The 15,360-nt window shown below is 55.6% G+C and overlaps 2 protein-coding genes across 6 annotated transcripts in view; one reads left to right on the top strand and one right to left on the bottom strand.

Moving 5' to 3' along the window:
• Positions 1-5,252: 5,252 nt before the first annotated feature.
• RPL35 (ribosomal protein L35) lies at positions 5,253-7,093 on the bottom strand. The gene is made up of 4 exons (XM_053962275.1): positions 7,000-7,093; positions 6,501-6,637; positions 6,105-6,186; positions 5,253-5,464 (listed from the first exon to the last, which is right to left on the bottom strand). Exons 1-4 carry the CDS (start codon positions 7,000-7,002, stop codon positions 5,315-5,317), a joined length of 372 nt encoding a protein of 123 aa, XP_053818250.1. The 5' UTR covers positions 7,003-7,093; the 3' UTR covers positions 5,253-5,314.
• A 127-nt stretch (positions 7,094-7,220) lies between these two features.
• Positions 7,221-15,360, top strand: part of SCAI (suppressor of cancer cell invasion) — a 32,995-nt gene continuing 24,855 nt past the window's right edge. Inside the window, exons 1-2 of one of the 5 annotated variants that reach the window (XM_053962267.1) lie at positions 7,716-7,754; positions 7,886-7,930. The gene's annotated coding sequence lies outside the window, so the exon portion shown is untranslated. The other 4 variants (XM_053962269.1, XM_053962271.1, XM_053962268.1 and 1 more) reach the window with 4 other exon arrangements.

The raw sequence follows: 15,360 nt of genomic DNA, 5'->3' as shown, positions 1-15,360 counted from the left end.
GCTGGCACCGACCGTGTCCCTGGAAAGGTTTCCCGCTGCGACGACCTGAAGCTGGTGCCAGGCGCGGGGCAAGCCCGGCTCCCCCTCTCCTGGCCCCACGCTGCTCCCAGGTCCTCCTCTGGCTCACGGCACCACCTGTCCCTGTCCCTGTCCCTGTCCCTGTCCCTGCCCTGTCCCTGCCCTGCCCCGAGCCCCGGCGCTGGCCATGCGCTGCCTCCTCGCTTGGCCGTGGGTCCTCGCCACCAGAAAGGAGCCGGCCGACTTTTCCCCCCGACTGCGTCCCTGCCAGGCTTTTATCTAGCGATCCCCAGCAAATCCCTGTACAAACAATACGGATTTCTGACATTTTTTTGTGGTAAAGTAAACTCCCAGCACATCTCTAATTCCAGGGCTTTGTTGTTCTTCCGCAGGGGCTGCTGTGGCTCCGCGCTGGGCTGGGCTGGGCTACGGACACCCCTCGGTCAGAAAACATGGGAAGGGAGGAACGAAACCCACATGGTCAGAGCACTACATTGCGTTGGGTCCTTTGCACTGTGGTGGGGAGTTTCAGTCCCAGCAGCCCTTTGTGAGCTGATCTTTGTTGTTCTGGCACGGGTCCCCGATGGCTGGTCCTGGTCTCTGGTCCCGTGTTCTGCCCCTGGTCCCAGTTCAGTCACAGGACAAGCCAGGCTGGGGAGGACAGGGGTCCCCGAGCAGGACACAGTGGGGATATGTGGGTGGGGGCAGGATGGGCTCCCGCTGCGACAGGCGCTGCTGACTTCCAGACATTCCTCCTGTGCGTGGCCGGCACCACCTCGGCTCATAACGTGATTAAAAGATTAAAATCTCTCAGTTCAGCAGCAAGCAGCAAATGAAGCTTGAGACAGGGATGTTGGGGGGCTGTGGTGCTCAAAGCCCCCGTGACAGCGATGTGGCGCCTGGGGAAGGGCAGCTGAGGCCATCTGGGCAGGTGGCTCTCGTGCCACAGCCCTTGCTCCCAAAATCTCCTCCTGTCCTCGGTGCAGCCAGGCAGTGAGCCCTGATCCCCCCCGCCCCCTTCTCAGTTACTGGCCAGGCTGGTTTGTTTGTGGTGGTTTTGCCTCCTTCCTGGCCCCGCTGCCCAGGCTGGCGTCCTGCTCTCCCCACGGTGCCGGCGCAGTGCTGAGCTGTCTTGGGGCTGAGGTGAGCCAGGGGTGGCCAGTCTTTGGGTGGGCAGGATGCACAGTGGGCAGGTGACATCCTGGCCAGAGCCTGCCCATGGTTGCAGTCTGTTGGCACCCACTGAGGGTGCACCAAAACCTCAGTCCTTGTTCCACCCCAGGAGCTGCCTCCACCTGGATCCCCTGCAGCTCAGCTGTCTGGGCACTGCCAGGCTGCAGGACCAGGGGCTTGGCAGAGGGCTCTGCTTGGGACATGGTGCCCAGCCATGCCAGTAGCCCCCAGGTGATCCCTGGGGAGCAGAAGGCTCAGTGCCAGTGCCACAGCCCTCATGCTGTGCCCCCACCCATTCGCTGCCCGTGCTGGGACATGTTTGGTGGGAGAACGTTGGTGCCACCAGGGCCTCTGGTCGGTCTCCAGGAGCTGCAGGGAGGTGCAGGGACGTGGTGTGATATGGGGACACAGGTGCCAAGGCTGACGACCCCGAGCAGCTGTGGGAAAGGGCTGGGCAGCGGGTGGTGGGCGGTGGCGGTGGCCGGAGGGAAGGGAGGGGAGCCACGGGCCTTGGCGGTGCCGCCGCTGACTCACTCACCAGTGGAAACAGAAATCTTTCCCAGGCTTACGCCACCAGCTCCACAGCACCCCGGCCTCGCCATGGCAGCCCCTGGGGCCAGCTGGGTGCACCTGCAAACACCCCTTCCCTGGCAGCACCCAGGGCACAGCACGGCGCAGCACGGCACGGCAGGGAGCAGGGGGCTCTCATGGCCGGGCTCTGCTCGGCCTGATGCAGGGGTACATCTCCCTGCGGATGCACAGCCAGGCTGGCTGGGAGCCAGGAGCCCCAGCAGGCAGCAGCCCCCAGCCCTGGGAGCCCCAGGGCCACCTTTGCCCGGGAGCCCCCAGGACGGCGGGAGCCGAGCCCTGCGGCGCTGCGCCTGCGTCCAGACACTGCCCGTATTCATGGGGCAGCAGGACCAGGGCAGCGTGGGGCAAGTCCTCCCCCAGACTGGCCAACAAAATGGGCATTCAGGGCCGGGCGCGGGCGGCTGCCCTGGGCAGACCTAGGCCATCTGTGAGGCCAGCGGGACGCGGCACTTTCCTGCCAGGCCTCGCAGCCTGGGGCTTGTGGTCACCAGATGCACCAGACACGCTGCTCGCACGCAGCTACGCAGGGCCAGCTCTTCCAGCACGCCTGTGCTGGGCACGGCACAGCCGAGGGAACTGCGGCGTGCCCAGGTGGTCGCTCCCAAGCTCCCTGGCCCACAAAGCACTTGGCATGTCCCTCCACGTCCCGCTGCCCACACGTCCCACTGTGTGCAGAAACCAGGGACAGCCCTGTGGTAGCGCTCAGGGCAGCAGCCAAGGTCCATCCTGAAGGAGGAAGGTGACAGGAGCATTAGGAGACCTGGAGATTGTGTCCATCGCAGCAAACACCAGCCAAGGGAGGTGGGTCCTGGGCTTTCCTCTGCAATATTTGGTTTACAGCTGGACTCAGTCTTGAGGGTCATTTCCAACCCAAAAGACTCTGTGATTATACAGCTCACATCTGCCTCTGCCCCTCTGCAGCCCCTCCTCCCCCAGCCCCCAGGCCCTGCCCTAGATGCAGAATTGGGTCCAGGGGTGGATGCTGCCAGCTCCCACTGACACCATCCGCTCCGGGCCGGTCCCGCTGTGCTGGGCAGAAACATCTGGTCCTGTTGGATGTGTTCCAGGGCACAGGGCCAGGGCTCCCTCTGCTGCAGCACCAGCCCTGGGCCGTGCCCTGCAGCCAGCCAGCAGCTGCTCCTCCGTCCTCATCCCCGCCCGGGAAATTATTTATTTGTTGAAGAACGTCTTTTCCCAGGAAACCTCCCCAGTGCTGAGGGACATCTTCAGTTACAAGGAGTAAATAAACAGTTTGAGTTTCCAAGGCTCTGACACTCCACAAACACCGGTGCTAAACCCAGGGATGCTCTGGGGAGTGGGTGGCCCTTAGCTGGGGGTTCCTGCCACTGGCCTCCCTCGCTCTGGGGACCAGCAAGGCAGGAGAGTGTTCATTCAGCCCTGACAGCAGTGGCTTCTGCCGGGGAGCTGGGGCAGCATGGGCACCCTCTGGGGCTGGCTGGTAAAGAGGGAACCAGCACAGACCACCGGAGACCCCAGCCAGGACAGGCTCTGCCTTGTTCTCACAGCAGGAGCAAGCGTGGTCTCCACCTGTGCCCTGAAGGAAGCTCATCACTTCACCTCTGTCCTCTCAATCAGTCTGTTGTTCCTGGTCACTTGAAGGGCTGCTTGTCTGCAGGATGTCTCCTGTGACAGGACAGGGCAGTTCTGATGGAAGGGCCAGACTGGTTGGTTTTGTCACACAGCTATGGGTGGATGGAATAATTCAGCCCCAGGATTTAGTGCAGTGCCAGAGACATGTTCACCTCCTCAAATGGCTGCTGTGGGCTGTGCACAAACTGAAGTCTGAGCTGTTCTCCAGGACTGCCTCCCACTTCAGCATGGGGATGGCTCCTGGATGCTCAGTGCCTGCTCAGTTGGGGTTTTCCCCCGTTTTTGTGTTTCCCACCCTCTTGTTACTGATTGGCATGTCAGTGATCTCTTGGATCCTTGAGACAGCAGATCCTGTCTTGGCAGTGCAACTGCTCCCATGGCTGGTGCGGGAGGTGACACCTGCAGCACACCCTGACACTGTCAGCAGTCTCTGCAGTGCAGAGTTCAGGCCCTGTTTGCTTTGCTGTGTTGTCAGGAACGCTGGCAGAGCCGCCAGGCTCCCCTCAGCCGCGCTGCTGGAGCAGCACAGGGCACACAGCTCTCCAAAGAGACGCCCAAATGCAGCCAGGCACGATCTGGCAGCAGCCACCTGCCCCAGCCTGCCCCGTTCCCAGCACAGGGGATCTGCCCCTCTCCTGTCTCCCTCTGCCATCAGGCTCCTGGGACAGGAGCGTGTGGATCTGGGATCCTCAGGGGTGCTCCTGCTCCTGGGGAGGCAAGCAGCTCATGCTCCCCTGGAGCAGGCCCCAGCAGGACAGGGGGACATGGCGACACGGCCCCGTGACCCTGCCTGCCCGCCTGGGAGCAGAGCCGAGCCAAGGAGCCGGTTCCCACACACAGCTCCCCTGGCCCAGCGCTGTGCCAGCCCGGCTCCTCTCGCTGCCAGACACGTCCCATCCACCCCGGCCCAAAGAAAGGCACGGCACAGCCCAGGTGACATCACAGCGCAGCCACCCCTCGCAATGCCACCATGTAGGGGAAACTCCCTGCACCACACGTGATTAGGCCTCTCTGGGTAAAACTAGCTTGAGGCTTAAAAAAGTCCTTAATTGAGGGAGCACAATTAAGATATTTTTCCTAAACAGAATCTGGATCCAATCTAGGAACTCCCTAATGGATAGGGAATTTTTTATGTTCGAATGCATTGGCTGCACTAACACAAACCATGAGTGCTGCAGCTCTCACGCTCCAGCAGCACTGTGGAACTCTTCCTCACAATCAGCACCAAAAAAGGCTTTTTTGCAATTCCATCTCTGAGTCCCAAAGTACTCCACGGGGGACAAAGACAAACCATTTAACCCGTCCTGTGCTTTGCAGGTATAAAGAAGCGTGGCATTGTGAGGCCATGGATGCCCTGGGAGCTCAGACCTTTTCCATACCCTGAGCTCACGTGCTGTCAGCAGCACCCACACGCACAGAGAACACCTGGTCTGACACTATCCCCGCCCAGGGGCTCTCCTTAGCTACGAGCTGCCCACGGATCTGAACCAGGTGCTCACAAGTTTCCTGTAAAATCCCTCAGCTAATTAATTTATTTCTATTAACCCTTAAACACCGGCACAAGATAAAATTTTAAACTGTGATAAATAGTGGTTAAGTATTGACTGATTACCAACAGTTGTGAAAAACTTCCATTTTGTACCAATCTCTGGTTAAATACATGTTTGGATGAACCAGCCTCACAGATCTGTACCCATCCATGCCTGTTCCTCAGAGGAAAATAAAACTGCCAGGTCTGTATGTTCATTAACAGTTGCAGTTTAAACACTTTCTGTGAATCCTCCCATTTCCCTCCATTAGGCTGATGACTCCTTTATGGCCTCTCTACCCACCACCCCCAAAGAAACCAGCAGAGACACTTCCAAACCAAACTCCATTTAATGAGCCCAGACCCCAGCCCGGAGCTGCAGCTCGCTCGGGGCTATGCCTTGATGGCGAATTTCCGGGCCGGGTACAAACGTTCCTTTCGCTGCTGCTTCTTGGTCTTCAGGTTCTCCTCGTGCTTGTTGAGCCTGCGCCGCATGGCCCGAGTCTTCTTGGGCCGCAGGTCCAGGGGCTTGTACTTCTTGCCCTGTTTGCAAAGACACACAGCAGCCGAGTTCAGACACGGCTCGGAGCTGAGCTCCTGCCACGGCACCAGCACCGCTGCCCGGCCTCTTTTCCTTGGGACTATCATCACAGCCTGGGCCTTCAGGAGACTCCTCTCCGCTGGGAAACACGAGCGGATTGTAACTTCTGCAGCAGCTCTGACTCAGGTTTAAGTAAGGCCTAATCTTACAAGCCCCAGTTATCCAGCACCTCTTGGAAAGATCTTTTTTCCCCCAGCCAATATGATCTAATTCAAACTCCAGGAAGTGATAGTCTTAAAATTACAGAACCGTATCAAATTAAAGAATTTCTTGGTCACCTGTGAGATTATTAGATCTAAAATAAAATAGTGTCTGCATTTCTGCAAACTCCAATCTCTCAGCTAGTTCAGCCCAGCCCACAGAAGGGATGCTGCCAGAGGACTCTCCTGCTAAAGCAGACTCACACCAAGCTCGCAGAATTCTTGCACGAATATTTAAAAAGCAACCGTGACCAGAGAACTTTAAACTGAACATAAATTACAGTTATTCAAGTTTTAAAGCTTTTAAGTAGCAATCCTTCCCACAAACTTTGTAATTGTGAACGGCAAGAGTGTGAAGGCCACTTGGGGAAAATGTCCTTACCTTGTAGAACTTCCTCAAGTTCTCCTTCTGGGTCTGGTTGATGACAGTCAACACTCTGGCAATGGATTTGCGCACCACACGGCTGCAGGGGGGAAAAAGAGAGGGATCTGAGGACAGCCTGCAGGAGCAGCTGCATGGATCGAGCCCGCGCTACAGAGCCCGCGTGTGCTCCGGGCCCCTCACACTGTGCCACACTGCAGCCCGGCTCAGCACCTCTGAGCAGACACAGCCCGGCCCTCGGAGATGCGCTCCTCTTCCACGCCGCTTTCTCAGATTTTTTTTTTTTTTTTTTTTTCCCCAGAGCACACAGCCAGCCCAGCCCGCGAGAGCAGCTCTCAGGCACGGCGCAGCCGGGGGCTCGGCGGCCCCGGCCCAGCTGCCCTCGGCCCCACTCACATCTTGGACAGCTTGGAGGCGGCCCCGCCGGTCACTTTGGCCACGCGCAGCTGCGACAGCTCCACCTTCAGATCCTCCAGCTGCTTCAGCAGCTCCTCCTTCTTCTTCCCGCGCAGGTCTCGGGCCTTGATCTTGGCCTGCGGGCGGCGGACAGGCCGTCAGTCCCCCCGCCCGCCCGCCGGGCCCGCACCCCGCCCGCCCTCAGCCCCCGCGGCGCCCGTGTGCGGGCCCAGGGCCCGGGGGGATGTGGGCGGACTGCCGCGATTCCCGGTCCCGGCTGCCGGTGGATCCCCGGGTGGCCGTTCCCGCGGGATCCCGGCGGATCCCGGTGCCGTTCCCGCGGGATGCCGGCGGATCCCGGCGCCGTTCCCGCGGGATGCCGGCGCATCCCGGCGGATCCCGGCGCCGTTCCCGCGGGATGCCGGTGCATCCCGGCGGATCCCGGCGCCGTTCCCGCGGGATGCCGGCGGATTCCCGACGCGCGGCCCGGCTCTCTCACCATGGCGGGCGGCGCGGGGCGGAAAGGCGGAAGCGGCGCAGGGACGGGGGCGGTGCCGCGGCTGGACCGTTCCAACGCGCGCCGGGCGGGGGGAGGAGCCTGCGCGCCCTGCGCCCCCCGCGGGACGCGCGGTGGGCCGGCCGGGGCGCTGACAGGCAGGGCGGGAGGCACGGCCGGCCCCGGGCTCTGGGGCCGCAGCCCCGCGGGAGCCGCTCGGTGCTGCCGCCCCCGCCCTCCCTCGGCCGCCGGAGCTCGGTCACACCGCAGCCGGTGTTCTCACGCTGGCCGAGGTGCGGCACTCTTACACCGACAGTGATGGGGACGTGATGGCGGACGGGGCGGGAGCGGCCGCCGCGGCACCGCGGGGCAGGGGCAGGGCCGTGCGCGCCGGCGGCCGCGCGGGACGGACAGACAGACGGACGGACGGGCCGGTCTCGCTCCCCGCGGCGCCGCCGCCGCCGTATCCAAGCAGCCGCCGCGCCTCACCGGCAGTGCGCGGCAGGGCGGGGCTTCTCGATTGACGGGCGGCGCAGCCAATCAGAACGGCTTCTCGCCGTTAGCCTGGGCGCGCGGCCAATAGGAGCGCGCGGGGGCGGGGCTGGCCGGCGCGGACCGGCGCGAGGCGGCAGCCGCGCTCCCCGAACCTCGGCGGCGCTGCGGCCGCGCCCGGAGCGGGACCGTGGTCGGGAGCGGCGGGTACGGACGGTGAGCGGGACCGTCCGGCAGCGCCTGCCCCGCTCCGGCCCGGCCTCCAGGTGCGGGGGGGCGGAGCGGCGGCGCGGGCGGACGCGGGCGGGGCGGCGGCGGCGGGGGCGGGCGGGGGCTGCGGGCGCCTCGGGGCAGGCCCGGCGGCGGCGCGCCCCTCACCGCGGTCTCGCCCCCGCAGAGCTCCGGGCCCGGCGGAAGAGCCCCGCCGCGCGTGGGAGCCCAGGTGAGGCGGCAGGTGCGGGCGGGGGCTGCGCGGAGCATCCCCCGGCGGCGCGGCGGGTCCGTGCCCGGTGCCGCGGTGAGGGGCGGCGGGGGCGGGAGCTGCCGAGGCCCGGCGGCGGCACGGGGCCGTGCTCGCCGTTGTCTTCGCTGCTAACGGAGAGGAGGAACGCGATGTGACACGTCTAACGCTTAGGCCCGGGTTGGCAGCGTAGCTGGAATACCGAGCGACCCCCTCCTTTTTAACTTCTCCGTTCCTCGCGCTCCCTTCCCGCCCGCGGCGGGCGAGGCTGTCGGTGCTGGGCACGCCGCTGACAGGTAGCGGCGTTCGGCACCGGCAGACGAGCCCGTTGGGATGGACTGTTGCAGGATTTTACGGGGGCAGTCCGTGCAGCGCTGGATATCCAAGCTGCCGGTTTGATGGAATCGTCATGGGTTTGTTCTGATTTTAAACTTCCATCGCAGCAGTTCCCTTGTCACCAATTTTTATTTGGTTTTGTACAGAGAGGTGTCTTGGACAATAGGTGACATGAGATGCCCTTGGGGATAGAAGCTGGATGGTTGTTATGTTGTGTCATCCCCTCAAATTTCTTGCCTTATAAAAATGTCCATAACCTGTTAAAGCATTCAAGATCAAGGCTGCAGGTTTTCTGCTCTAGATCTAATCTCCCACCACAGAATAGGACCTGTTTTTATCAATGTCTGAGTTGCACGTCTGTCATTTAATAACCAGACTCCAAGCTTCTACATTTAGCTCTGTCTGGGCCAAGCACTTCTAGTCCTCCAACCTGCAAAATGGACCCCTTAATATATAAAAATATGAAATCTGGATTTTGCACGAGCTCTCCAAATGCAACCTATTATTCATGGCATCTTTTGCAAGCTAATGCAAAGCAGCGCTGTGGGACCAAATGAAGACTAAAATGTGAGTGAGTCTCCCAGAATGTGTGTGCTTCCCTCCGCTCCTGCGGGCAGCCGGACTGCTGTGGTGGTAGCAGTCTTAGAAAATTGTAGAAAATCATCCTGGTGTGGGTCTTGCTGTGGGATCTGCAGGTGCAGTTCCTGCCTGGGGTCTCCTCACCCCGCCTGACCCCGTGGTGTGGTGGTTGTGCTGTCCCTGGCGTGGTGGAGGAGGCACTTCGGGAGCCTGGTGCCCTGCTGGGGATCGTGTGTGTAGAAAGAAGAGGCTTCAATTTCAGATCAGTTTAATACAGTCTCAATCAAGATGTTTGGATAAATTGGACCACGATTTATATTAAATGAAAGAAAGCGAGTCACTTCACCAGGAGCAGAGAGCATTATTCTCCAGTCATCCTGGGCTGCCAGAGCAATACAGACAGTCACGAATGTGATGGCCAGGTCCTTTACTGCAGGAAATATATAAAGCATTCACAGAAACTATATGGAGAGAGGGAATATTTTGTTGTGCTGCAAAGGAGAATGTGATCATTGTTTAGTCTTGAAACATAGCTACAGTTACACTATCAAAATTCAGTTGGCAATCCCTGTCCCTTACAAACAAGGGAATATTTTATCACGGCGATGTCTAGTTGGGCTTTGCTCTACGTGTAAGAATGATCCTGCGTTCTGTGCTCTTTTGAGAAAGTCGATCTACAAGTGATAAAGATGCTGAAAGTGCATTCCAGCAGGAGGAACATGAAGCTCATTGTTAATCATTCCTGTGTGCCTGTTTTATTTTGTGGAGGGAAGTAATAAAAATGGAGTGTAACGATTCAAAACGTCGAGAAGCTTCTAACCCGAGTCAGTTCTGCATTGGGATCAGATGGTGGTGTCGGTGGCCTTGCAGGGAGGGCACAGGTTTGGGGAGGTGGGAGCCGGGGGCTGCAGCTCTCCCGAGGCTGCTGCTCCTGTCACATGATGCTCTGCACAGTCCCCTGCTCGCACTGCAGCTGCCTCGCTGCCGTGTGCCACTCACATCTCCCCTCTTCTTGCATCTCTTTCATTCTGGTTTAGCTCTGTTGGCGTTAAATGGAGTTGTTGATGATGTGCTGCGGCACAGATGGATAATGGGAATTCATTGGGTTATCTGGACGCGTTACTTTGTTGGCTTATCTTTTATTCTGCTTGGTGTGCTTTGGGTAAGGAAAGGAGATCTCTGGTGTGAAAGTCTGCTCTGAGGTGGTGTTGCTGTCTAAAGAGCTGCAATGGAGCTGATATTAACCAAAACCCCCAACACCCCCACTAGCCCCCTAAAGCACAGTACAGCTATTGGATTCTGGCCATAAAACCTGGACGTTGATGTCTTTTTACACAGAACTTTACTCAGTTCTCATTTTTTTTTCATAAAAAGGATTGCTTCCATTGGAGCAATCTTGGGAGAAGGACAACCAAGACCTGTACATGCAGATTTTATAATAATTTAGTTTGGTGTTCTTGCGTAAGAGCATTCTGCAGGCTTGGCTTTTATGGCTAAGGTGCACTGTTGAAGCACAAAAGCTCTGTTCAAGCTGTGTAGTTTTTAAACAGGCTGGAAACAGAGGTATGGTATGGAGCATGTGTTAGAGCAAGAGGAGACAGTTCAGAGGAGTGGACCGAGTTGTGTGTGGGAGCTGCACTGAGGGTCAAATGGAGGTCTGGTTCTGTAAAGTATGTAAGGAAGTTGCCAACACAAATATTACCTTGCAGCTTACATGTGCTGAGAGAACGCAGCACAGCCCTGCAGCAGGGATGGAGCAGAGTAACCATCAATCTGGTTCCCTGAGGATGTCTGTCAGTCAGGAAAGGGAGTGTGCGATGCCAGAAAGCCTGGATGGAACTGCAGGTTTAGAGGACTTGTTGTTTGAAGTATTTTTAATTATTGCTATTAATATAATGGAACACAGACTAGGAGCTGAGTTTTTAAAATATAATTAAAGCAGAAGTCAGCAGAGGGATTTCTCTGCTGTGAGGCAGAGGCACGGCTCAGGAGCAGTACCTGCTCAGGAAGGTGAATTCCCAGAGTGGTGATGCTCTCCACGCAATTCCCAAGCCTGTGGCAGCTCCCTTCAAACACCGGTTTGGAGGGAAGAAGTGAACCGAAGGGATCAGAAAGCTTTCCCAAGCTTGTCCTGCATTCCCTTTTGTCGGAATACAGTTCCAGTTGGAAGGCAGCCATTGGCACCTTGGCCAAGGATGGGAGCAGGCTGCAGAGTGTGACGATAGCTGCCCTCCAGATCGGGCGCTGGCCTCGGCTGCCATTTGGGCCAGCCAGTAAATCATTTGGCTCTCTGGAAGGAAGCCTCTCCATCCCATTGCTGTACAATGCAGCTCCGTGTTAGCTGTTTCGTTTCAAATTAATGAGTGTACATAAAAGAGTTAAAACATCAGTTGTAGTCAGAGAAAAGAAAGAAAAATCTTTCTTGTAACTGGGGTGCTTTTCAGGAACTTGGCTGCTGGGAAGGCGAGAGGCATGTGCTTTTCCACCCTGCTTTAGGTGATGGCTTAGTTCAAGGGGGCCCAGATTTGGCTCAGTCAACAGTTGTGTTGGCGTCTTGCCATCAAATGTGCATAAAATGGAGCTGACTGCAATTCCCTCCTCACTCTAACATGGAGGGGCAGCCGGAGGGACCCGAGGCTGCTGTGCCGTGCCGTAGGTCGGCTTGGCTCTGAGGGTTACCCTGGCATGTGCAATCCCTGCAGCACGAGCTGTTGCATCGTGACTGGGTCGTTGCTTTCGAGTCCCTGGGTTGTATTTTGGTGTCTTGTCATAAGTAATGCATTTCAGCCTTGTTGTGCCTGTGCTCCCAAAATCTCTCTCCTTTCTCACAGTGGCTCATGTGCTTTTCCAGATGTAGGAGGTTCGTCTCTCGTTTGCAGACTCTTCCTATGATTCTGTGGCTTATGCGCATTGCCACAAAATCGAGATAAAACACAACTGGCATTTTAGCGGCTCCAAGAACATTGTGTGTAAATAAACCACTAAATAGTTCAGCCTGTGAAATGTAAATACACACAGCTCACTGACACAGCTGATGGTGTTTTTCTGTCTCCTTTCTACCCTCCCACCCCTGCCAAGAGTGGGCCAGCCTGATGGTTTTTTCCCTCTTGCTCTTTCATACAAAGCAAATGAGTGCTAAGTACCATGTAGGTGGTATGCAGGCACCACGACAGATTCATGATTTGAATTTGGATGAAAAGAAGCACTTGTGTCCTCTTCCACATTGCTTCTGCACCATCTTCTGGAGATTCCTAGACTCTGATGACCCAGAAATTCTTCTTTGGTCTGACTTTGAGCTTGAGCCTATTTTTATAGCAAAGCAGTGAAGTCAGTAGAAGAGCAGAGGCCCAACTGTGATGACATTTTTAGCCTGTGCCCTTTGTTCATCCTATACACAAAAGGTCGTGAACTGCAGTGAAAGAGGGATCACAGAGGGCGCAGAACAGACAAAGGTGGAACAAATTGTCAGTGGCAGAAGCATAAAGAAGAGAAGCGAAAGTTTTGTGTTCTGAAGGCGATTGAAAGCCACGTGCATCCCACGGTGAGATCATGTCTCCTGTGTTCAAAGTGAGTCCGCCCGGAGTGAATTCAGAGGAGTCTGCTGGCGAGGTGTGGCTTCCATGAGCTCAGTGTAGGAGGCAGGAAGGGACTGCACGGTTTCCATGGCATGATGTTAATGAGCACCTCCGCGTCTTTCTGTGAGAAAAGATGCCAAAACTGCAGTTCTGGATACAGACAGGTGTGCTTCTAAGCAATAAAAGGATTCTTAAATACGTCTGAAACATACAAAAAGCCTGATTCCACAGAGGAAGCACTTACTTGAGGTTAAAATGATGGGATTGACACTGCATGTTGTATTTTCCGACTCATTTGACTCAGAACCGAGTTGAATTTGTGGTGTTGCCTATTTTCCTACAGGAAGTCATGAGACTGTTCCTGACGAGGTTTCACAGGTAATGCAGAGGTGGCAGCTCCCCTTAACTCTGTGCTCTTATTGTGAGGCTATTTGCAGATCGTCTCATCTTCTGAGGTGCTGAGGAAGGAATTACGCATTCATGTGAGAGTAGTAAACTTTCAGTTTGCAGTAATAAAATTTGTGTACCTTGTGTAACAGTTCTTGTGTAACTGTGAGTGCCTGCTCTCTGCCACTTCCCCTGGCCGCAGCTGGGGAATGTGTGTGTGTGGGTTTATCTTGTTGTCTTATTTATCCCCTGCCTGCTCCTTTCCCTTTTTTAGGAATGCAATTGCACGATCAGGCTTCCTCTTTTTTCTTCTTCTCCAAGCAGCTTTTAAATCCCTTGTCTGATGTAACTGTTGTTGCTCTAAGGGGAAAAGGTCCTCAAGATTATCTAGTGAGTAGTTTTCACAAAATTCAAAATAAGTTGAAGTAATGTGTTTAGAGCATCGATTAAAGGGAAGGACAGACAGAAGAAAGATGTTGTGTTGTAGGAAGCATCTGGCCAGCCCCTCAGAACATCTGGAGCCCCAGGGCAGTGGCAGCTCTCCCTCCCAGCTGGGGAGAGCTGGGATTATTGGGATGCAAAGGGAAGGATCAATCCAGGTCAATGTGGGACCAGGCTCCCTGTCCCTGTAGGAGTGACTGCTGGCCCTGACTGCTTGTGCACAGGAGTGTGGGTGTGTTCATACACAGGCTCGCTGGGGTTTGTGTCTTTTTATTATTTTTTTAAGTAACTTCCCTCTTGCCTAATCTTTAGAGGTAGCAGTATTTTCGCAAGTTAGCTGTAAAAATGTGCAGTTTAGTGGGAAAACCAGTTTCTTGGAGAATTCCCAATAGGAGGTAGTTGCTAGACATAGTTGCATTTGCAGGTGATTTTGCCAGCCCCGCTGTAATTTGTATATGAAGTCAATAATTCATTTCTCCATAGTGCCCTTTGAAGTAAACAAACATCCAGGCAGAGAGAGCACGATTTCACCAACATTATCAGTTAAATACAACAGCTACTTGTTTCTGTTTCTTAAGTTAAAGGTGCTTATCATTGTGGCATTCAGACAAAAGTGTCCCCAAAGGCCAGGCTAGGTCCTTTTCCTTGTGCAGTCCACGTGCACGGCCACAGAGCACTGAGCAGAGCTGGGACACAAACACTCAGGTTTCTCTGAGCTGGCCCTGGGCATTGCTGTCCCCTGGGACTGAGCCGTGCCAGGAGCTCAGGTGTGGGCTCAGCCTGCTCCCAGATGCCTCCTGCAGCATCCAACGAGCTGCTGGAGTAGGAGGAGGATATGTCTGGAAGAGCTGCAGCCACTGCAGTGCAGACGTGCCCTGAGGTGAACAGTGGTTGGGCTGAGGAATGTCTGTGATTGGTTCCAAATTTTACTAAAAACCTTGGAATCATAAAGAAATCTTTCCTCCCCTGCCTACATTTTGCAAAGAAATGGTTTGATGTATAACTGCTCATTGCCATTCCCTCTGAATTCCTGACTCCAGCAGGCTGTGAGGTTTTCAGTGCCTGTCTGGGGGAATTGCTCATTATTTATTTCAATGTTTCTTGGGCAGAACTGAGTGGTGTCTTGGGAACTTCAGGGCAGTGGCCCTTGATGGAGAGTTAGGTATTCTGGCAAGAGGAATGAATTTGGTTTCTAATGCATTTTGTGTTGTCTGAGGCTCTGTCAGGACTAGCACTCTGAGCAGATCACATGGAAACACACAGATGGTTTTCCCAAAACGTGCAGTGCAGCGTTGAAAGAAAACATGAGACATGAGTGTGCCAGTCTGCAGAAGAAAAGGACAGGCAAATAGGGAGCCAAGGTAGGCATCCTGCTTGGTGAAGGTGAGATGGGCTGGAGTTTTGAGACATGATGGTTCCAGGCTTTGAGTATGGACGATCAGGAGGTTAGTTTTATCTGTGTTGTAAATTTGCAGTTAAGGACTAGATACCAGCTGGGTGCCTGGCTTTGTGTCGCATCCCCTTTTGGCAGTGATGCTGTGGGAGATGTGTCAGGATGAAAAGTGGAAAGAGAGCTGGTCTCTGACTCAAGGTTTGACAGCTTTAAAATCCTGATAGACTGGAATGAGTTTTCCACCACTGGCTTCTGTAGGGAGCAGTTCTAGGAATATCTTTGTTTGGGGAAAATCCTGTATCAACAAGGTAGATGAGCAGAGTGTGTTTGCTTTTGGTTTTTGGTTACTACTTGTGCCTCTAAGCAGGGAGCAGGAAACATTTGAAAGCCAGTCAAGATTCCATAACTGAGAAGAAGTGATGGCTTAAAAAAAAGGCAGTTGAGTTGTGCAAGTGCTCTGTCAGGAGGTCAGGGTGCTGCATCCAGGAAACTGCTCCTGATTCTGCCTGTCCTCACTGATAGATGAGCTTTCAGACCCCTGACATCCTCCTGTGTCCTGTGCCCGCTGGTTACACCGTGGCTGCACCTTCAGTGTGTGAGGTTTCCTTTGCTCCTCCACGTCGGTGGCGAGTTGTGACCCTCCCCTTCCAGCAGGCAGCTGAATGGCAGCTCACAGTGATCCTGGCTATGCAGCAAATCTA

This window comes from Vidua chalybeata, chromosome 21 (genome assembly GCF_026979565.1).
Source record: "Vidua chalybeata isolate OUT-0048 chromosome 21, bVidCha1 merged haplotype, whole genome shotgun sequence".
Lineage (NCBI taxonomy): Eukaryota > Metazoa > Chordata > Aves > Passeriformes > Viduidae > Vidua > Vidua chalybeata.
This window is presented reverse-complemented; position numbering and strand designations above follow the sequence as displayed.

Coding starts and splice junctions, on each gene's coding strand:
- RPL35 (XM_053962275.1), bottom strand. Junction 6,187..6,500: donor GCCTCCAAGCTGTCCAAGAT/GTGAGTGGGGCC, acceptor TCCCCCCTGCAG/CCGTGTGGTGCGCAAATCCA. Junction 5,465..6,104: donor ACTTGAGGAAGTTCTACAAG/GTAAGGACATTT, acceptor CTTTGCAAACAG/GGCAAGAAGTACAAGCCCCT.